Raw genomic sequence first — 23,929 nt, 5'->3', positions numbered from 1 at the left:
GCCACTCAGTAAACATTGCTGTATAAATGATAATAAGATATTACAATAGGAATCTGTTCCTGCACTAATATTCAAGCCTGTAAGTAAAAGTTTTGTTATAAATAGGGATGGCCTAAATAAAGAATTAGAATTTGGGCTAAATTGCATTTAAAAAAAAAAGAAACTATTACACAGATTTCCAGCAGAAAGATTCAACATTACTATGACTCCAATAAGGAGAGGACTAAGGATTTAAAAAAAAAAAAAAAAAAAAAGCTCTTGGGGCACTTGGGTGACTTAGTTAAGTGTCTGATGCCTGATTTCAGGTCAGGTCATGATCCCAGGGTTGTGGGACAGAACCCCACATTAGGCTCCATGTTGACAGCATGGGATTCTCTCTCCCTCTCTCTTTGCGCCTCTCCTGCCCTCCCTCCCTCCCTCTCTCTCTCTCTCTCAAAATAAATAAATAAACATTTTTTTTTAAAGGCCCTTTTGTGGGCTGGTCAAATTGATGGCTGAATAATTTTCCTATCTTCCCTATGGTAAAGTATGGAATAGCAACAAACTATTTGTTTTGGCAAATAATAATAGTAATAACAAAACACTGAAAGATTATAAAATGGAACTAAAATAATTCCCCAAATGAAGACAAAAACAAGAATCTTTTTTCCTACACTGAAAATGCAATACTCTTTTATCACTTATTCATTCTCCCAAAAGGGTTATGAAGAACACATACGAGTAAAGGTTCATACAACAGCAACTCCTACAGCATGCTCTGAATCAAAGAGCTCAGAATAAGTGGAAATTAAGAGTATACCAAATCAATCCCAAGGAAAAAGCTCTGAAAATGGTTTTCATGGAAACTTCTTAAACTGTTAAACATTGTTCAAAACATAATTGAATCAGGACACTTGGGTGGCTTAATCACTTAAGTGTCTGACTTCAGCTCAGGTCATGATCTCACAGTTTGTGAATTTGAGCCCCACATTGGGCTCTCTGTGCCCCTCCCCCAGTTGCTGTCTCTCACAAAATAAATAAACTTAAAAAAACCCCAAAAAACCATAATTGAATCTACTTTTTTAATACTCAAGCTCTCATTGTCATCATCAAATTAAAACATCATGTAATGATGCTCCAAAATGTCTGACTTATACAAGGTACCCCAGTATTAAACAGGGCTGTGCGGTTTTATAGTCAGTGTTTATGTTGTCCTTCCTTACAAATAACACACCAACTACTTATCACTTAATTTGTTTTCATGAATTTTCATTTCTATTTCCTTACTTTTAATTTGGTGTTATCTGGAAGAAACTGAAAATTATTTTGTGAATTTAAGCTTGTAAAACCAGTCACCCATATATAATATACAATGTCAAGTGAAAAAACATAAGCACTTGATCCCTCAATATTTTTGTATTTCCAAATGGGGAGGTTGCTAGATGTTCAATAGGTAAGTAAATGGAACATTACTTATAAGAAGCAGTAGTTTCCTGGGGTGCCTGGGTGGCTCAGTTGGTCAAGTGTCCGACTTCGGCTTAGGTCATGATCTCACTGTACTTGAGTTCAAGCCCCGTGTTGGGCTCTGTACTGACAACTCAGAGCCTGAAGCCTGTTTTAGATTCTGTGTCCCTCTCTCTCTCTCTCTGCCCCTCTCCCACTTGCACTCTGTCTCTCTCTTTCAAAAATAATAAATATTAAAAAAAAAAAAAGTAGTAGTTTCCTTTCTATGGAATTACTAACTAGATGTCAAGCACATTTCTAAGTTATATTACTCACTATACAGGACTTCTGAAAAGAAACAAAAACATAATAGGATTATAGTTAGTATGAATTTCAGTATTCATGTTTGTTAAATGAATAAATTTCAAAATAAAGTTCTGATGACATTATTCCCCCATGATAAAAACAATATCAAATGTTTCCTAATACCTTAAAATCACTGTATCATTTTGCCGATTCAAGTATCCTTCATTGGCAAGTAAGTCCAAACGGAAAAATCTATTATAACCCCAGCATTCTCCAACTTCAAAGTCAGATGCAAATTCTCGAATGATATTTTTGGTAGGATCATTGCAGGACTGATGAACCATCTCTACACGATACTCATACCTAAATTTGAAAAACAGACTATTAATACAGAGTTAATAAACAAGAATAGAAGACAAACATACTGAAACACTAAGTAGGTCATTAATAACCTGAGAAAAAACTTATTGACACATTTCTTTCAGAAATGACTATCATTTATAAAGACACCAGTTTTGTAATGGGTTCCGACAAAATGATTGACACCAGGTCCTTTTTCCCTCTTAAAAATGTTTACCAATAGAGGCGCCCGGGGTGGCTCAGTTGGTTGAGCATCCAACTCAGCTCAGGTCATGATCTCATGGCTTGTAGGTTTGAGCCCCGCATTGTACTCTGTGCTGACACTGCAGAGCCTGCTTGGGATTCTCTCTCTCCCTCTCTCTCTGTTCCTCCACTACTTGTGTTCTCTCTTAAAAGAAATAACTAAAGGGGCGCCTGGGTGGCTCAGTCGGTTAAGCATCCGACTTCAGCTCAGGTCACGATCTCACGGTCCGTGAGTTCGAGCCCCGCATCAGGCTCTGGGCTGACGGCTCAGAGCCTGGAGCCTGCTTCAGATTCTGTGTCTCCCTCTCTCTCTGACCACCCCCCATTCATGCTCTGTCTCTCTCTGTCTCAAAAATAAACAAAACGTTAAAAAAAAATAAAAAAAAAAAGAAATAACTAAAAACTTAAAAATTTAAAAAACATGTTTACCAATATAGCAGGTATAAAATAGCACCTCAAAAAATAAATAAATTTTGTATAAAATAGTACTTTCAAAGTTACTTTTGCTTTAACAAAGGTACTTACTCACAGGGGTGCTAATAAAATATAATTAAAAATGACAAATTATTAAATATTGGTGAGGATGTAGAGAAATATGAACTCTCATACATTGCTGGTAGAAAACATAGAATTGTGCAGTCACTGTGGAAAAGCTTGGCAAGTCCCCAAAGATGTTATAAACACAGAATTACCATATAATCCTGCAATTCTATACTAGATGTATATTCAAAAGAAACAAAAACATATGTCCATATAGAAACTGTACGGGATTACTCATAATAGCCAAAAGTTGCATACAACCCAAATATCCATCAGCAGATGAATGGATAAACAAATTGAAGTATATACTTAAAATTGGATATTATTCAGTCATATAAAGGAATGATGTTCTGGTATATGCTTCAACATGAGCAAACCTTGAAAACACCATGCTAAGTGAACAGACGCCAAACACAAAAGGTCCGACTATAGGATCTTCTATATGAAATATCCACAATAGGCAAATACACAGAGACAGAAAAAGCAAAATTGTATTTATCTAGGTATAGGGGAAGAAAGGAATATGGAGTGTTTACTTAATGGGTATGGGGTGTTCTGGGGTGATGAAAACACTCTGAAATTAGAAAGAGGTGATGGTTTACAACACTCTACATGCACTGAATTCCACTGAATTGTATATTTTAAAATGGTTAATTATTCTTCCAATCCATGAGCACGGAATGTTTTTCCATTTCTTTATATCTTCTTCAATTTCCTTCATAAGCTTTCTATAGTTTTCAGCATACAGATCTTTTACATCTTTGGTTAGGTTTATTCCTAGGTATTTTATGATTCTTGGTGCAACTGTGAATGGGATCAGTTTCTTTGTCTTTCTGTTGCTTCATTATTAGTGTATAAGAATGCAACTGATTTCTGTACATTGATTTTGTATTCTGAGAATTGCTGAATTCATGTATCAGTTCTAGCAGACTTTTGGTGGAGTCTATTGGGTCTTCCATGTATAATATGTCATCTGCAAAAAGTGAAAGCTTGACTTCTGGAAAACAGTGTGGAGGTTCCTCAAAAAATGAAAAATAGATCTACCCTATGACCCAGCAATAGCACTGCTTGGAATTTACCCAAGGGATACAGGAGTGCTGATGCATAGGGGCACTTGTACCCCCAATGTTTATAGCAGCACTTTCAACAATAGCCAAATCATGGAAAGAGCCTAAGTGTCCATCAAATGATGAATGGATAAAGAAGTTGTGGTTTATATATACAATGGAATACTACGTGGCAATGAGAAAGAATGAAATATGGCCTTTTGTAGCAATATGGATGGAACTGGAGAGTGTTATGCTAAGTGAAATAAGTCCTACAGAGAAAGACAGATACCATGTTTTCACTCTTATGTGTATCCTGAGAAACTTAACAGAAGACCATGGGGGAGATGAAGGGAAAAAAAAAAAAAAGAGAGGGAGGCAGCCAAACCATAAGAGACTCTTAAAAATGGAGAATAATCTGAGGGTTGATAGGGAGTGGGAGGGAGGGGAGCTCCTGGTGGGTGATGGGCATTAAGGAGGGCACCTGTTGGGATGAACACTGGGTGTTGTATGGAAACCAATTTGACAATAAATTTCATATTAAAAATAAATAAAATAAAATGGTTAATTATATGTTACATGAATTTCACCTCTACAATATTAACTTGTTACTTCTATTTTTAAAATGAGTAGTGAAAAACTCAAAATACACAGAAAAACAATCAAGAATATTGAAAATCTGGGGGAGAATACATTAATGCAGATAGTCAAATACATCTGGGTTCAAAACAAATAAAAGTTTAAGATCAATAGTATATGTGCTGCCGAAGCGAGCACAAAGATCAATAGAAAAAAGTAAAAACTCACATTGTATGAAAAACCATATAATGTATGAAAGAAGTTCCTTTACCAGCTTTAGTTCTTTAAAATCATGACAAATACATACTTGTATTTCTAACAAATGTGGGAATTAATCCAAATTAAAATACTTAACTTAGCATCTAAACCCCAATCTTAGATAAAACTAAAACCTTAAATTTGAATATTCCTTCTACCAAACTGAAGGCTCTGAATAAATATAATAACTGTTCACTTAAAAATTTTAGAATTATTTAATTACTCCTCCAGGAAAAGTTCAACTCTTTCCTTAAGCAACTCAAAGAAATTCCCTTCTCTAAAACAAGGCACTCAGCAAGGACTGTAGAGTTAATTTCAGGATGTCACTCATATGCAAATATTCTCTGAAAGTCTATACACGTGTATGCCAACACACCTTTAGAGATACTTAAGCATAATGAAATTATGATAGTACTTCTGCAGCATCCCAGATGATACTAAAATATACTAGATAATGACACAAAGATTTAAGTTTTATTTCATATTTTAGCAGTTAAACTACTTCACTGTTCAACTCTGAATTCCATAACTGAATGACATTTTAATATTAATGAAAAAGTATTCAAAACTTTCCTCTAGGTTTACTGAAGTGTTAAGAGAATTAACAGATAAGATGTCACTTTATCAGAATAGAAAGGTCTCGCTAAAGTATTTAGATAATATTTAACAAATATATGAATCATAATCTTTTTCAACCTCAGTATCCTGAATGTTTCATTATCACTGATAACATTTATTGCTGTTTATAAGACAATGTGAACTTTAGGTTCCTGAAGTGTATATGATCAACAATAAAAGCACAGAAATAAAATCAGTACCAAAGGCAATAGAAATGTCACAAAATCTACCTATCAGTAACAGAGAAAGGAAACTTTCCAACACAGGAAATAGAGATAGATCAAGAAATAGCTTAATCAAGAGATGAGGAGAGGCCCAAGATTTAATGGTAGCAACAGGGACACAAACAAAATCCTGTAATCACTGAGATTCTTATAATTCTGCCCTCGATCAACCACTTTCCAACCAAAATGGCTCATTTCAGAGAATCAAAACAGCTTGGTCGTTAACAACAACAATACAGAAACCAAAAAGTCTGTGTTAAACCGACTGCTGTTAAACAATGCCGATCTTGAGTGAATAATTTGAGCCATCACTGTATTACCATCTGTGAAATGGGACTAATATAACCTACAGCTCACAAGGGGATAGTAAAGAAAAATGGTACTATAAAGCACAGTGCTTGGCATAAAGTAAATACATAGCAGACGTTAGCTGTTATAATAACAACACAGGTTAGAGACACGCCTATGTGGCTCTGTCATTTAAGCGCCAACTATTGATTCTGGCTCAGGTCATAATCTCACAGCTAGTAAGATCAAGCCCTGAGTCAGGCTCTGCGCTGACAGCACAGAGCCTGCTTGGGATTCTCTCTCTGCCCCTCCCACACTCACTCAGGCACATGCAGGTGCTTTCTTTCTCTAAATGAATAAACATTAAAAAAAGAAAATACAGGTGAGTCCACTGCTAAAGATCACACAGGAGATTTGAAGCAAAGCCAACAGCTAAAACATACTTGTAATTCAAAGGCAGAATCCTTTCCATATCACTAGCACTATTCATAGTTTGACTCCCCAGTAGGGGCAAGAATATTCTGCATTAAGGTTAGTCTATGTCAGAAGTTGTTAAAATGTAATCTGTGTGCCCAAGGGTCAGCTCCTAAATGGTCCTTTCAGAGATCCAAAATGTCAACCATTATCGTAATATTAAGTTGTGTGCCTCTTTCATTGTGAGGACATTCGGAACAATGGTGCAGAAGAACAGTAGTTAAAAATGTACCAGTAAAGGGGCACCTGGGTGGCTCAGTCAGTTAAGCTTCCAACTTTGGCTCAGGTCATGATCTCGCAGTTTGTGGGTTTGTGCCCTGTGTCGGGCTCTGTGCTGACAGCGCAGAGCCTGGAGCCTGCTTCAGATTCTGTGTCTCCCTCTCTCTCTGCCCCTTCCCTGCTCATGCTCTGTCTCTTGGTCTCTCTCTCAAAAATAAACATTAAAAAAAATTTGTTTTTAATGTACCACTAAAGTCATTAAATTATTCAGTACTACACACTTTCAGACAGTGAAACAAAATGCCAGTGTCTCTCAGGAATGTTTTTGATGAAGTAGTAAAATTGATACATTTTATTAAATCTCACATCTTGCTGTCACAAAATGGGACACATACATAAAGTACTTTTGCTGTATAGTCATGTACAATGGTTGTCTTGGGTAAATAACTTTAACTTAGTTGCAAATTCACTTTTTTGTGTGTAATATCAAATTAAAAGAACAACAATAAACAAGGGTTATTCAGTTGTGGATATCTGGCAGACATTTTCTGGACCAAAACATCTAAAGAAAAAAACTTCCAATATTGGTTGCCAATGATAAAACACAAGCTTTGAAATAAAAAAGTCCTAACTCTGGAAAATCTGGAGGTGCTACATGAGCTTAAAAGCTTTCTAACAGGGGCGCCTGGGTGGCTCAGTCGGTTAAGCGTCCGACTTTGGCTCAGGTCATGATCTCACGGTCCGTGAGTTCAAGCCCCGCGTCGGGCTCTGTGCTGACAGCTCAGAGCCTGGAGCCCGTTTCAGATTCTGTGTCTCCCTCTCTCTGCCCCTCCCCTGTTCATGCTCTGTCTCTCTCTGTCTCAAAAATAAATAAACGTTAAAAAAAAAAAAATTAAAAAAAAAAAAAAAGCTTTCTAACAGAGGCACCTTCGTGGCTCAGTCAGTTAAGGGTCTGACTCTAGATTTCAGCTCAGGTCATAATCTCACGGTTGTGAGTTCGAGCCCCGTGTCAGGCTCTGCACTGACGGTGCAAAGCCTGCTTGGGATTCTCTCTCCCTGTCCCTTTGCTCCTCCCCAGCTCTCTCAAAATAAATAAACGTAAAAAAAAAAAAAAAAAGTTTTCTAATACTTGAGGACTCTCCTGATAAAAAATGGTAATATCAATGAATGTAATTCTTTAATATCACATGATGAAATGTGTCAACTGTATATTTAGCAAATTATTATTTTCTTTTTTTTAATGTTTATCATTTTTGAGAGAGAGTGCAAGCAGAGAGAGAGGGAGACACAGAATCCGAAGCAGGCTCCAGGCTCTGAGCTGTCAGCACAAAGCCCAATGCAGGGCTCAAACTCAAGAACTGTGAGATCATGACCTGAATCAAAGTCAGACGCTTAAGCGACTGAGCCACCCAGGTGCCCCTGTAAATTATTATTTTCTAAATGATCAACACATGAGTAAAACATCCATTCCAAGTATAAGACAGATTAGGGGCCCCTGTGTGGCTCAGTTGGTTGAGCATCTAACCCTTGATTTTGGCTCAGCTCATGTTCCCAGGGTTGTGGGATCGAGCCCTTTGTTGGGTTCAGCATGGAGCCTGCTTAAGATTCATTCTCTCTCTCTCTCTCTCTCTCTCTCTCTCTCTCTCTCTCTCCCTCCCTCCCTCCCTCCCTATCCCTCTCCCCTCCTCACACTTGCTCTTTAAAATTTAAAACACACCCACACAAAAAAAAACAAAGTACAAGACAGACCAATTAAGTTCTCATTGTTGTTTGTTTTTTGAGTAAATAGCTTTAATGAAGTATAACAAAGAAAGTTACACAATCTGGTAATTTTTATATGTATACACACATACACATAAATACATACCCATTAAACCATTACTACAACCAAGATACAAAACACATCCTTTCCCAGTTTCCTCTGCCTTTTGTGCTCCCTTCCTTAGCATTTTCCTCCACCTAACCCCAGCCCTGTCTGTCCCTCCATCTCCAAACAACTACATACATGCATTCTGTCACTACAGATTAGTTTGCATTTTTCTAGAGTTTTTACATTAGTGGAATCATATATACATATTCTAGTTTCTTTCACAAATAATTTAAAAACCATTCATGTTGTTGCATGTATCAATAGTTCATAACTCTTTATTGCTGAGTGGTATTCCATTGTAGGGACACACCAAAATTTATTTATCTATTCAGCTGTTGATTGAAATTAGAGTTGATTCTATCTGGCTATTACAAACAAAGCTGCTATGAACATTTGAGTAAAAATCCTTGTGTGGACATACAGTCCCTTTTCTCTTGGGTAAATATCTAGGAGTGGCTTAGCTGAGTCATGTAGCAAGTGTATAGTTAGCTTGTTAACAAATCACCAAATAGTTTACAAAAGTGGTAGTTACTGTTTTACATTCCCATGAGGAAGGTACACGACTTCAAATTTCTATATATTCTTGCCAATACTTGGTATGATCTTTTTTCTTTCTTTAAATGTTTGTTTATTTTTGAGAAAGACAGAGAGACAGCAGGGGAAGGGCAGAGAGAGAGAAAGAGATTCTCAAGCAGGCTCCTAACAGCCCAGAGCCCACTCAAACTCACGAACTGTGAGATCATGAGCTGAGCCAAAATGAAGAGTCAAACACTCAACCAACCGAGCCACCCAGGCACCCCGCCCAGTATGATCTTTTTAATTTTACCCAATGCAATAGGATATAGTGGTATCATACTGTTTATAAACTTCCATTTCCCTAATGATTAATGCAATAGGGTATACTGGTAGTGTATTGCCGGTAAATTTCCCTTTCCCCAATGGCTAATTCTATTAATTACTTTAAATAGGTTTATTTTCCCATCAATATATCTTTCATAGTGAGATGTCAAATGTTTTGTCCCCAGGGGGAAGGGAGCTTGTTTATTTTTTAATTGCTGAGTTTTGAGAGTTCCTTATATATTCTGGATAAAAGTCTATGTAACTTGAAGAGGTGAACTTCATGGTTTTCATGAAGTCTAGTAAATGTGTTCTTTTAAAGATTATACTTTTGGTTTGTAAAACAACAATGCCTAACCCAAAGTCACAGATATTCTATACGTTTTTTTGTTTTAGAATTTACATCTAGGACTATGGTCAATTTTCACTAATTTACATATGTAGTATGAGGTATGGGTATAAGTTTATGTTCTTTGCATATAGATATCCAAATGTTCAAGGACCAAGACTATACTCTCTCCACAGCATTACCTTTGCATCTGTATCAAAAATCCGTTGTGCTTATGAATGTGAGCTTATTTCTGAATGTGGTATATTCCATTGATGAATTTTTCTATCCTTATGTTAATACTATGCTATATTAATACTGTAGCTTTACTGTAAGTCTCACAATCATGTAGGTTTAGTCTAATTTTGTGTTCATCTCAATGATTTTCTCTATTGCTTTTTCAATTTTTATTTCATTGCATTCTGCTCTGATCTTTATTGTAATTTCCTTTCTTCAGCTTACCTTCCATTTAACTTGTTTTTCTTTTCTCTAGTTTTTTAAAGTAGACGTTAAGATCACTGACTCGCAACCTTTCTGCTTTTCACTTACCAACTAATCCTTCAACAATGTAGGGGGGTTAGGGGCCCTGATCCCCACACAGTCAAAAATGTGTGACTTCTGACTCCCCCAAAATTTAATAGACCACCGTTGACCAGAGGCCTTACCAATAACATAAACAGTTGATTAAGTGTATTCTGTACGCTATTTGTATCATATACTATATTCTCACAACAAAGTTAGCTAAAGAATATGTTAAGAAAAAGGTAAGGAAAATACAATACTGTACTTACTGTATTTATTGAAAAAAATCTGTGTATAAATGAACCTGCAGTTCAAACCTTGCACTGTTCAAACCCATATTGTTCAAAGGTCAACTGTATATAGGCATTTATTGCTATAAATTTCCCTCTACTTACTACTTTAGCAGCACACTACAAATCCTAATATGTTTTCATTTTCATTTGGTTCAAAATATTTTTTGTTCAAAATACTTTTAAAAAATCCCTTATGATTTCCTCTTTGATCCAGAGTTATTTAGAAATGTGTTAAGTTCCAAATATTTCAGATTTCCAAAATACAGTATGTTAATATCTAAATTAATTCCCTGATTGCAAGAGAACATACTTTGAATGAGTTGAATCCTTTTGAATTTATTGATATATGTTTTATATCCCAGAATATGGCCTCTCTTGGTAAACAATCTGGGCACTTCTGCTACTGTCTGATCAGTCTATAAATGTCAATCAGGGGAGGCTGGTTGACAATCTCTACCTTTTAACTGGGTAGTGAGACAATTTACACGAATACATTTGGGTATTCATCCCATCTGTTCTTTTGTTACCCATTAATTCTTTCTGCCTTCTTTAGGTATTTGTTTGTAAATCCATTTTATCCCCTTTGTTGCTTTATTAGCAATATGTCTTTGTCATTTTAATAGTGGCTTTATAGTTTATGGCTGCGGTAGGCTGAATATTACCCCCTACCCCAAGATATCCACATCTTAATCCCTGGAATGTGTGATTGTTAACTTTTCAAGCAAAAAAGGAGAGTATACAGCTGGGATTAAGCTAAAGATCTTCAGATGAGGGAACTATCCTGGATAATCCATGTAGACCTAAATATAATGATGAGTGTTACTTTAAGAGAAAAGTAGAGGAACACCTGGGTGGCTCAGTTGGTTAATCGTCTGACTCTTGATTTTGGCTCAGGTCATGATCTCATGGTTCCAGAGATCAAGCCCTGCTTGGACTCTTCTTGGGATTCTTCTCCCCATCTCTCTTTGCCCCTCCCCCGCTTGCACACATACACTTATGCTCTCTCTGTCAAAATCAATAAACATTTAAAAAAAATTTTAAGAAAAATATTTAATATGCAATAGGTTTAATTATTTTTAGTGAATAAAAGATCAATTTGTTTTAATTTCTAATTCTGAAAACATCAACAGAAGTAATCTACATAAAGAAAAATCGTTTAGAGCGCCTGGGTGGCTCAGTGGGTTAAGCATCTGACTCCTGGTTTTGGCTCAGGTCATGATCTCAGTTTCTCCAGTTTGAGCCTGGTGTCAGGCTCTGTGCAGGCAGCTTGGGGCCTGCTTGGGATTCTCAGTGTCTCTCTCTCTCTCTCTCTCTGCCCCTCTCCTCACGCTGTCTCTGTCTCTGTCTCTCTCAAAATAAAAAAATAAACTTTAAAAAAATAATCAGCCTAAAATAATCCTTAAAAAAAAAATAGTTCTTGCTCAATTTTGACTGATTACTCTCCTCATTTTTGATGTTTTCCTGCCTCCTTACATGTCAATTAATCTTTGACTGAACATCAGATATTGTAAATTTGACTTTTTCAGGTACTAGACATTTTGTGATCCTATAAATTTTCTTGAACTTTGCTCTGCGACACAATTTAGTTACAAGATCTTTCAGGCCTTGCTTTTTCTTTGTTAGGTGGGTTGGGAGCAGTGTTCAGTCTAGTACTAATAGTTCTCCATTACTGAAGCAACAATTTCCTGACTATTGTATTTAGTGCCCATGAATTACAAGCTTCTCCACTACAGTTGTAAGAACAGACACATTACTACCTCTTATGGGCACCAGGCACCACTCCCTCTAATCTTTCAGATGCTTCTTTCCCGAACCTCAGATAGTTTCCTTATACATGTGTCCTGATCAGTACTCTGCAGAACACTAAATTTAAGGGAACCCTCTACAGATCCCCAGAGTTCTCTGTGGAGCTCTCCCCTCTCTGGAATTCTGTCCAACACATTCTAGCTAAACTGGTCTTCCTGGGCACTCAAACACAGAGAGTCTGCCAGACTCTACCTCAGCTCCTCCTCCCTATGTTACAGACTGAAAACTCTCTCAAGGCTATATAAGGTGAGGCAATCATACAGCTTATCTGTTTCTTATTTCTAAAGGATTGCTTTCATTTGTTGCCTCATGTCCAGAAAGTGTTGTTTCTCTTTCTTTCTTTTTTTGATTTTTGCAGGAGAAAGGGTTATCTCCTTATTACACCATCATAGCTAGAAACAGACATCTCATACCACATCAACAAATTTTACTGCAGTAGAGTAAAATAAAATTCACTGATATGGTTCTAGATTCCCCATTACAAACTACATTCAACAAACTACAACTTGTTCAACTTTGGTGTAATACCAAAATTCACAATTATCTAAAACTGCTTTTCTAAATATTCCTCCTTAAAAAAAGTAGATTAGTGGTTCCCAAGAAATGGGGAGAAGGGGGAAGGGAAGTTACTACTAATGGGTCTTTTCATGGGGTGATATAAAAGTTCTGAAATTAGTTATCAGTGACAGTTACAGCACTCACTGAATATACTAAAATCTACTGAACTGTACACTTATTTATAAGGTCAATTTTATGGTATATGAATTGTTTGTATCTCATCAAAAACAAAACAAAACAAAAAAAAAAAAAACGACTTTTCCCAACTACCCATGATATTCAAAATCTGAGACCAGATTTTAAACATATACTTCAACCAAAGAACTTATTGCAACAAAGTGAATATAGAAGCCAATGTGAGGATCCATTTGTCTTTTTTAAAGCTATACATTAAGACATTTCAAAAAATGCAAAATAGTACAAGTTTTCTCACCAAATATTATTTTGCTTTAGAAAAATAGTTATAAAAAAAAAAAAAAAAAAAAGAGGTTAGAGTGGGAGAGAGCCAAAGCATAAGAGACTGTTAAAAACTGAGAACTGGGGCGCCTGGGTGGCGCAGTCGGTTAAGCGTCCGACTTCAGCCAGGTCGCGATCTCGCGGTCCGTGAGTTCGAGCCCCGCGTCGGGCTCTGGGCTGATGGCTCAGAGCCTGGAGCCTGCTTCTGATTCTGTGTCTCCCTCTCTCTCTGACCCTCCCCCGTTCATGCTCTGTCTCTCTCTGTCCCAAAAATAAATAAAAAACGTTGAAAAAAAAATTTAAAAAAAAAAAAAGAAAAAAAAAAAAACAAAAAACTGAGAACTGGGGGTTGATGGGGGGTGGGAGGGAGGGAAGGGTGGGTGATGGGTATTGAGGAGGGCACCTTTTGGGATGAGCACTGGGTGTTGTATGGAAACCAACTTGACAATAAATTTCATATATTAAAAAAAAAAAAATAGTTATCTTTCACAAGAATATTATTTATGTTAGTATACAATAGGTTTATTATTTTAAAGCGAACTTATAACATTTTTTTAAGGTTTTCTCAGTTTTAATTTCTAACTCAGAAAATAACAGATATAACCCATATTCAAACAAACAAACAAACAAACAAACAAAAAACTCTTGGGCCATGTGGGTGGCTCAGTCAGTTAAGCTTCCGGTTGATTTTGGCTCGCATCATGATCTCCTGGTTCATGAGTTCAAGCCCCAGGTCAGGCTCTGCACAACACAGAGCCTGCTCGGGATCCTCTCTCTCTCTCAAACACAAAACAGAAAAAAGAACACCTGGCCTTCCAACGTACACTGAATTTAAAAAAATTAAGAACAAAAACCAAAAGCCAAAAAACCTCTTTGGGGTTTGCAATAAAATTTAAGAGTATAAAGAGTCCAGGTGCCTGGGTGGTTGTCATTAAGCATCTGACTTTGGCTCAGGTCATGATCTCAAGGTTTGTGAGTTTAAGACCCACACTGGGTGAGCTCAAGCCCCACTTCACGTAAAAAACAAACAAACAAACATGAGCTCTGCTTGGGATGAGCCCCACTTTTCTCTCTCTCTCCCTCAAAAAAGAAATTTAGAAATTTTTTTAATTTAAAAAAATTGAGTTAAAAAAAAAAGAGGAGTATTCCTGAGGCAGTTTTAGAACTGCCAGTTTGTGATCTCACAGTTCATGAGTATGAGCCCCACTGCTGTCAGTGCAGAGCCCACTTCAGATCCTCTGTCCACCTCTCTCTGCCCCTCCCCCTTCACGTGTGCTCTCCCTCACTCTCAAAAATAAATAAACATTAAAAAAAAAAAGAAAGAACTGCCAGTGTGTGCTATACTATGCCAGGGATTCCATACTAGTACACATCTTAACAGATACAACAATACAGTAACTAACAAAAGTTAAAAAATCCTAAGAGGAATGCATATAAACACACATTAAAGTTTGTTATTTAATTGCATGTCTTACTTGGAAGTTTCAGGCAAGCCAGCTGACAGTTCCAGAAACACAGATAAGTAGTAACCACGAACGACTCCATTTCCATCCTTAAAAAAAGGAAGAAGAGTCAACTACATATCAATAATTAAAGAGAGAGAGAGAGGTTATACAAATACAAACTCTAGATCAACTTAAGTGTAAAAATTTAAGCAACAACGAAGCAAACATTAATATCTCCTATTTGGATTGGGAAATACTTCTACGATTAAAGCAGTAACACAGATAAAAAGACCAACAGATTTAAATCTCTAATAATTTAAATCTTTTGTACATTAAAAAAGAAAATGATGAAAATATATAGGCATTCAAACTAAGGAAAATGTCAACAACTATGATAAAAGTTAAGAATTCTAGGGGCACCTGGGTGGCGCAGTTGGTTAAGTGAACAATTTCAGCTTGGGTCACAATCTTGCCGTTCGTGAGTTCAAGCCCCATGTAGGGCTCTGTGCTGACAGCTCAGAGCCTGTAGCCTGCTTCGGATTCTGTGTTTCCCTCTCTCTCTGCCCCAACCCCAACTCACACTCTGTCTCTCTCCTTCAAAAATAAATAAAACATTAAAAAAAGTTTTTTAAAAAAGAGTTAAGAATTCTAACATACAAAAAGGAGTTCTAACATACACAAAACTCTTAAATATCAGCCTCCATGAAAAATCAACACACCAAATACGAAAAAAACCTCAACTTTACTGGGTAGGAGACAAAAAATATTTAAAACCAAAAGTGAGTAAAACAGAAAAAGATAACACTTGATGTTGAAAGTAATTAAATATAATTTCTATATAATGTTTATATGTTAGCATTCCATATAACTGTCTGAAGATTAAGAAGTTGTTTAAATTTGTATTACAGAGATTATTACAAAGATAATAACTTCCTTCTCTATTTCTTCAGTATTTTGCTCACGTGTCTACCTTTCTAAATGACTATCATTGTTGTAATTACATATATAAACATGTTTTCCCAACCAGACTGTGAGGATTGAAGGAAGGATTCTTATTATTCATCTCCAGTGTCTATTGGGATATGACTATGGAGGAGTACAAGTACTTACTAACCCCTTCATTTCTAGGCTACTATGCTTCAAAAGATCCTGAGGAAACTTTCAGGGTTAAAGGAGGTAAATGCTCAATACACAGTAAAGAATAAATGAATTATCAGTTAAGTGAAAAAAATGAGATACAAAAAATTATGTATTGTATGATCCCATTATATGAAATTATGCAAAGTAAAACTATAGTGAAAAAAACACATCAGTGGTTGCAGAGGGGCCAGGAAGGAAGAAAGAAGGGATCAGCTTAAAAAACAAATGAGAAAAGTGGGGGGTTAAAAATCACGGAGTGGTAATAATTGACTATATATATTTGTGGAAACTTGCCAAAATTAGTAAATTTTATTGAATATAAATTTATCTCAAATTATCTTTATTTTAAAAATCTATCAATATCCTTGTTCAAATGGCCAGATTCTTTTCTTCTTTTAAATTATGCTCCTAGAGGGGCACCTGGGTGGCTCAGTCAGTGAAGCATGACTCTTGGTTTTGGTTCAGGTCATGATCTCACAGTTTGTGAGTTTGGGCCCTGCATAGGGCTCTGTGCTGACAGTATGGAGCCTCCTTGGGTTCGTTCTCTCTCTCTCTCTCTCTCTCTCTCTCTCTCTTCTCTCTCTCTCTCTCTCTCTCTCTCTCTCTCTCTCTCACCCTCCCCTGCTTGGTCTGTATCTCTTTCTCTCAAAAATGAACATTTTTTTAAAAATCTTTAAATTATGCTCCTAGAACTATTTCCCTGGAATAAATTAATAAAAAGGAATAGGGGCGCCTGGGTGGCTCAGTTGGTTAGGCAACTGGCTTGGGCTCAGGTCATGATCTCACAGTTCGTGACTTCAAGCCCAAGTCAGGCTCTGTGCTGATAGCTCAGAGCCTGGAGCCTACTTCGGATTCTGTGTCTCCCCTCTCTCTACCCCTCCCCTGCTCATGCGCTGTGTCTCTCTGTCTCTCAATAATAAATAAATGTTAAAAAAAAAATTTAATAAAAAGGAACAAATATTTTTTACTCCTGATCTTTATCAGCTAATAATATTAGAAATCTTTTTAATTTTAATCATAATTTTAAGGAAAATGTTTTAGTATCTTAAGTACATGCCAGCTGCACTTCCAACAAAATACTAGCTTTAAGATTTTTCAACACAGGATTCTGGAAAGATTGCAGCAATGGCAACATAGTTTATGCAACTCTCTAAATCCAAACAGAAAACAAAACAAAACATATAATTGGACAGAAAATCCAAAAGCTCACAAACAATATTTACAACAAAACTAGATAAAAGGTTATCTCCACAACCCCAAAAATATAAGCAAATAAAGATATATCAGTTACAACCATTAAGACCTGTATGATATACACATCTTTATGGGAGAAAAGAGAGGAAAGCTGTAGGACATCTAATGAAACAAAAAACAGGAAAAAGCACAAAATGGCAAAGAGTTGGCCACTGAAAAGCCTCACAAGCCAAATACAGACAACTGAAAATGGAATGAGCTGCTCAACAGATTATGAACTGAGTACAAGGATGCCTAACGTTAACAAGTCTGAGAATTAAATGCAGTTAAGTCACTCTAAATTTTATATACTTATAAGTTCTTATTCTTATTATAAACGAATGTATAGGGCCTTTCATGATAACTCCCGAGATTACATAGAAAGTGCTAGGAGTGAAATAAAAAATAAACAGCGGAGAAATAATAAAAACAAAGGAAGGAGAAGGGCAGAGCCAGGACATCTCTCAGAAAGCAAGGCACCATATTTATTTTTGATTGCCTTATGACATTGGATATCCACATACAAATGAAATCGGGTCCCTACTTCATGTACAAAAATTAACTCAAAATAGATTAAAGTTGTAAACGTAATTCTAAAACTATAAAACTATTAAAATAAAACATAAGAAAAAGGCTCTATGACATTAAATTTGGTAAAGATTTCCTGGCTGTGAAACCAAAAGCAAAAACATAAATTTAACAACATCAAAATTTAAAACTTCTGCACATGAAATGTTAAAAGAATAAAAAGAAACTTACAGAATAGGAGATAATATGTATAAATTATACATCTAATAAATATGTGTAATCATAACCCCTAATAAGGGGTTAATATCCAGAATATATAAAGAATTCCTACAACTCAACACCAACAACAAAATTTTCAAATGGGCAAAGGACTTGAGTACACATTTCTCTGAACAGGATGTACAAATGGTCAATAGGCATAAGATGCTCAATATTACTAATCATTAAAGAAATGCAAACTGAAACCAAACTACTACCTCATTCTCATCAGGATGGCTACTATCAAAGCAGAAAACAAGTACTGACAAAGATAGGGAGAAACTGGAACCCTTGTGCATCACTGAGAGTGTAAAATGGGGTAGTTCCTGCGGAAAACAGTGTAGAGGTTCCTCAAAAAATTAAAAACAGAATTATCATTTGATTTAGCAATACCACTTCTAGGTACATAGCCGAAAGAACTGAAAGCAACATCTTGAGAAGATATTTGCACACCCATGTTCACAGTAGCACTATTCACTAGAGCCAAGAGGTAGAAGCAACCCAAGTGCCAATCAACAGATGAATGGATAAACAATGTGTGGTATAAACGATGTGTGGTATAAACAATGTGTGGTATACACACTGGATGTTGTTCAGCCTTAAAAAGAGAATTCAGACACAAGCCACAAAATGGATGAACTTTGAGGACATTATGTAAGAAGCCAGTCACAAAAAGACAAATACTGTATGATTCCACATATATGAGATCTCTAGAGCAGTCAAATTCACAGAAACAAAAGGTTTAATGGTGGTTACCAAACTGAGGGGAAGGAGAAAGGGGGAGTTATCATTTAATGAGCAGAGAGTTTCAGTTCTGAAAGATGTAAAAAAAGTTCTGGAGATTTGCTGCACAACATGTGTATATACTTAACAATACTACATGTACACCTAGAAATGATTAAGATAGCAAATTCAGTGTTAAGCATTATTTGCCAAAGTAAAAAAAGAGAATAACATCCTTATAACGAAAACATTCTTGAAAAACATACTCAAAGAATAGATCAAAATTGTAACCCATTTCAAAACAATCCATGACACTAAGAAAACAGTATGACAACCTGCAGAAGGAAAAAAAAATAAAATAAGAATAGGACATAAAAGAATAACATACCAGAATTAGAAACACTCAGAAATCAGGTGATAAAACTAAGGAAAGAATTAGAAATAAAAGAAAAAGTTATTTAAGAAATAATCACTGAACTAAAAAAGAACATGAGAGCAAATAAACAAAACAGATCTTATAAGTGAACTAAGGAAAATTTTTTAAATGAAAAAGAGGGGCATCTGGGTGGCTCAGTCAGTTAAGCATCTGATTCGTGATCTTGGCTCAAGTCATGTTCTCATGGTTCATGAGTTTGAGCCCTGTGTCAGGCTCTGTGCTGACAACATAGGGCTTACTTGGGATTCTGCCTCTCCCTCTGTCTACCCTTCCCCCCCACTTGTGCACTCACTCACTCAAAATAAATAAACTTTAAAATAAATGAACGAGGGGCGCTTGGGTGGCTCAGTCGGTTGAGCATCCGACTTCAGCTCAGGTCATGATCTCATGGTTCATGAGTTCGAGCCCCATGTCGGACTCTGTGCTGACAGCTCAGAGCCTAGAGCCTGCTTCAGATTCTGTGTCTCCCTCTCTCTGCCCCTTCCCCGCTCATGCTCTGTCTCTGTCTCTCAAAAATGAATAAATGTTAAAAAAAAAAAAAAAAAATTAAAATTAAATAAATAATAAAAATAGAGGGGCGCCTGGGTGGCGCAGTCGGTTAAGCGTCCGACTTCAGCCAGGTCACGATCTCGCGGTCCGTGAGTTCGAGCCCCGCGTCAGGCTCTGGGCTGATGGCTCGGAGCCTGGAGCCTGTTTCCGATTCTGTGTCTCCCTCTCTCTCTGCCCCTCCCCCGTTCATGCTCTGTCTCTCTCTGTCCCAAAAATAAATACAAAACGTTGAAAAAAAAAATTTTTTTAAAAAAAAATAATAAATAATAAAAATAGAAAAAAATAAATGAATGAGTGGATGAATGAATAAGAAATGAAAAGCTCATAAGAGTAGAAAGTGATAAATACTGAAGACAGGAAAAGAAATCTCAAAATACAGATAATACACCAAGTCCCAAGAAAAAAACAGAGAAAAAAACATAATAAATACTTAAAACTAGAATTCAGGAAATATTTTCTTAGGGGGAAAAAAAGATGGGACGCCTAGGTGGTTCAGTTGGTTAAGTCTCAACTTTGACTCAGGTCATCATCTCTTGGTTTGTGGGTTCAAGCCCCACACTGGGCTCTGTGCTGACAGCTCTGAGCCTGGAGCCTGCTTCAGATTCTGTGAATCCCTCTCTCTCTGCCCCTCCCCTGCTCATGCTCTGTCTCTCTCTGCCTCTCAAAAATAAATAAAAAACATTAAAAAAGAAAAGCAAAAAAGATCTAAATCTACATACTAAAAGACACCAGCATATGACGACTCAAAACAACCAAACACATAATAGTAAATTACTGAACTTAAACAAACAAAAAGATTATTTGGGCATTTAGTCCATATCACTGAATGCTTTTAAGAATTAGTTTATAATCAGATTTTACCTAATGGAAAATGGAATTAAACATTTAAGATACCCAATTATAGAAAATATAAGCTATGGATTTTATATCCAGCAATACTGGCTTTAGAGTATGTAAAATACAAACTGTTTTCAAAATATAAAGTCAGGGAATATTGTTTCCACTAGCTGTTCCAGTAGAATCTACTAGAGAACAAGATTCGGACATCAAAACTCCTACTTAATATGGCAGAAAGTGGGGAAGGGGTGTGGGGAACATGGAGTATAAACAAAAAAATGTCTAAGCAGTTCTCTGTAATCAAACTGATGGTAGAATTAAGACTTCCTATCCTGAAATATTTCTGTCTATAAGATGAAATAAAGCAGATGAGTGATTGATTATATAATTTCCAAAGGCTTCAAGAGGTAGGATTCCTCTAGGTATTTATACAAAGGATTCAGGTATGCTGTTTTGAAGGAGCACATGCACCCCAATGTTTACAGCAGTGCTATTGACAATAGCCAAAGCATGGAAAGAACCCAAATGTCCATCGACAGATGAATGGATAAAGAAGATGCGGGTGTGTGTGTGTGTGTGTGTGTGTGTGTGTGTGGAGTATTACTCAGCAATCAAAAAGAATGAAATCTTGCCATTTGCAACAACGTGGATGGAACTAAGTGTATTACGCTAAGCAAAATTAGAGAAAGACAAATATATGACTTCACTCATACATGGAATTTAAGATACAAAACAGATGAACATAAAGGAAGAGAAGCAAAAATAATATAAAAGCAGGGAGGGGAGCAAAACATAAGAGACTCTTAAATACAGAGAACAAACTGTGCGCACTTGGTGGGGTTGTGGGTGGGGAGATGAGATAAATGTACAAGGGCCATTAAGGAAGACACCTGGGATGAGCACTGGGTATTATAAGTAGGGGATGAATCACTGGATTCTACTCCTGAAATCATTATTGCACTATACACTAACTAACTTGGATGTAAATTAAAAAATATATACATACATAATAATTTTTAAAAAAGGGATTATTAAAATGGAAGGAGACACAGGTGTAATATAAAGAGATTAAGTAAAAACACTCCACAGTCTTGAACTTGAATTATAAATGTAAGCACTGACTCATGAGTTATTTTAGCTTTAAAAAAATACATATATCAAAAAAACCCCAGTATTTAATTATATAGCAATTTTAAAGTGTTCATAAATATATTTTGTCTACTGAGATCCCTGGAACTTATCCAATTCAATTTTATCCATAGTCCTACCCAGTTTTCTCGAATTATATTCTTTGGCCTAAAAACAACATAACAACAACAAAAACCCCCTATAATGTGTATCAATAATGAACTCTAATGTAAACTAGAACTTTGGATAATAATGTGTCAATAGGAGTTCATCAACTGTAACAAATGTACCACTCGGGGGCAAGATATGTTGATAATGGAGGAGCATGTACACGTATGGGGTCAGGGGGCATATGAAACTCTCTTTACTTTTTACTCAATTTTGATGTTTAACTCAAAACTGCTCTAAAAAATAAAGTCTATTAATAAATTTTAAATAAATAAATAAATAAATAAATAAATTCAGATTCCCCCCTTTCCAAACATCTAACATATTTATCACTGTATTTCCTAGCTCCCTTCACCAAGGAGGTTAGAAACTGTGACCAACCTCATAAAAATAAGCATCCCTAGCACCCAGTTTGGTCTTGAAATATCACTTCCCACTAAAAGGAATCAGGGCTCTTTGAATAAAATGGCTGACTCCAGATATGGAGTAGGAAATGTACATAATGAGCCTAGAACATCTTGCCATAAATATGAGAATAAGAAAGCTAACTCCTAAGAATCACTACTAGGGACTTTTAGAGTCAGAGCAAAGTGACACAGAAGCTAACTTAAAGACATTACATATGTATAAATCCATGAATTCATAATGACATTTTTAAAAATCTAATTGATCACTTCCAGAAAATACTAAGGATAACTAGTAAATAACAGGAAAAAATTGTTTCTTCTTTATGAACTATAACCGTGGGTAGCCAAATAACAGATAACGGGAAGCATCTCTTAGAAGCGTATCTTTATAAAAGTTATTACAAATAATAAATGAAAAACAATAAAATGAGAATATCACTATTTTACAATTTCCAATGAATTAACAGATGTAGGCAATGAACATCGATAGCTGCCAATATCACAGTAAGAGATGCAACTAGGCATGGTGTGATAAAAGAACACACTACTACTTATACTGTTGCCATAGGAAGCAACTATATATCTCCCATCATGTCACTGCATCCAGCTGCCAATTTGCAGAAAATTCCTAGGTCAAAGGAACACACTGAAATGCACCATGAGTATGCAATCAGCATACATGTATTTTTTTTATGGCTTTCTGTATCAATAATTTATTTTTATTCAAAAAATTATATCTAAAATAAGAATTTTAAATATTTCTTCTAAAGATAAATATCTTCCTAGAAATAAGAAATAAAATTCATGTAATGTCAAGGTTTATACTGTTCATTTTAACTCATTTTTTTGGTATGCTTAGTAATCTACCCTATAAAAAAACCATAATATTGTCATTTCTTTAACTCTTTACTCCACTAAGAAAAGTGAACCAGGGAGCATCTTTCTATCTGTTAGATGGGATGCTGCCTGATTCATGAATTGCTTAATGAAGTAAATGAAATTGTCAAATTAAACATAAAAGTGAACCACTGTGCTACAGAACACTGAAAGAAAGACCCTGGTTTCAAAATTCATTAGAAATATGAAAAACTTACTGGGTAAACTTTTAACCTCCAACAAAGTCCTGAAACTTGAAGAGGTGGACTGTAAACAGGGTCTGCTCGCTGGCGCAAAGTGCTGAAGTAAAAGAAAACCAACCAAATCCCAAGATCAAAACTGTTGTGAAATATCAACAGGCAAAACCAAACTCTAAGCACTTTACTTATGTTACTTATTTGCAGTCCTAAACAAGTAAATGAAGGTGCTGAACAAGTCAAGACTCCACTGCATAAATTTATATATACTTACATTCTGAAATAAGGTTTAATGATACTGAAATATTCAGCAGTATCTTTTCAGTTTCAAAATTGGGACATTCAAGGGAAAAGGAAAATATAAAGAAAAATAAAACTAAGTGTCCTGAATTTAATTACCACTTCAACAAGCAGTCTTTTACCATTAAAGAAAAAACCCAATGGGCTTCTTCCTCACATAGCTGTAGTACAATTATCCTTTTCTAATATGGAAAAACTTAAGAAATATGCTTAATCTTAACATATGTGGGGATATCCTCAGAAAGTTTGTATTTTAGCCAAAAAATTATCCCATAAGAAAAGACAGATGGAGGAGGGTGCTCCAGCCCCCACTGTGCCACTACGTGGCCCAGTCGGTTAGGCATCCAATTCTTGAATTTGACTCGGGCCAGGATTTCAGGGACGTGAGATCAAGCCCTGCGTCAGGCTCTACACTGAGCATGGAGCCTGCTTAAGATTCTCTCTCTCTGCTTCTCCC

At 36.0% G+C, this 23,929-nt stretch overlaps 1 protein-coding gene across 7 annotated transcripts in view; it reads right to left on the bottom strand.

The window, feature by feature from the left end:
* The window catches only part of TRIM37 (tripartite motif containing 37), a 145,761-nt gene that overhangs the window by 72,477 nt on the left and 49,355 nt on the right, over positions 1-23,929 (bottom strand). For all 7 annotated transcript variants that reach the window (XM_078437364.2, XM_060647748.3, XM_078437363.2 and 4 more), the window contains exons 11-13: positions 23,194-23,275; positions 14,723-14,799; positions 1,912-2,091 (exon numbers count right to left, since the gene is read on the bottom strand). In XM_078437364.2, coding sequence (XP_078293490.1) covers positions 1,912-2,091; positions 14,723-14,799; positions 23,194-23,275 — 339 coding nt within the window. The remainder of the gene's footprint in view (positions 1-1,911; positions 2,092-14,722; positions 14,800-23,193; positions 23,276-23,929) is intronic.

This window comes from Panthera onca, chromosome E1 (assembly GCF_046562875.1).
Source record: "Panthera onca isolate mPanOnc1 chromosome E1, mPanOnc1 haplotype 2, whole genome shotgun sequence".
Taxonomy (NCBI): Eukaryota; Metazoa; Chordata; class Mammalia; order Carnivora; family Felidae; genus Panthera; species Panthera onca.
This window is presented reverse-complemented; position numbering and strand designations above follow the sequence as displayed.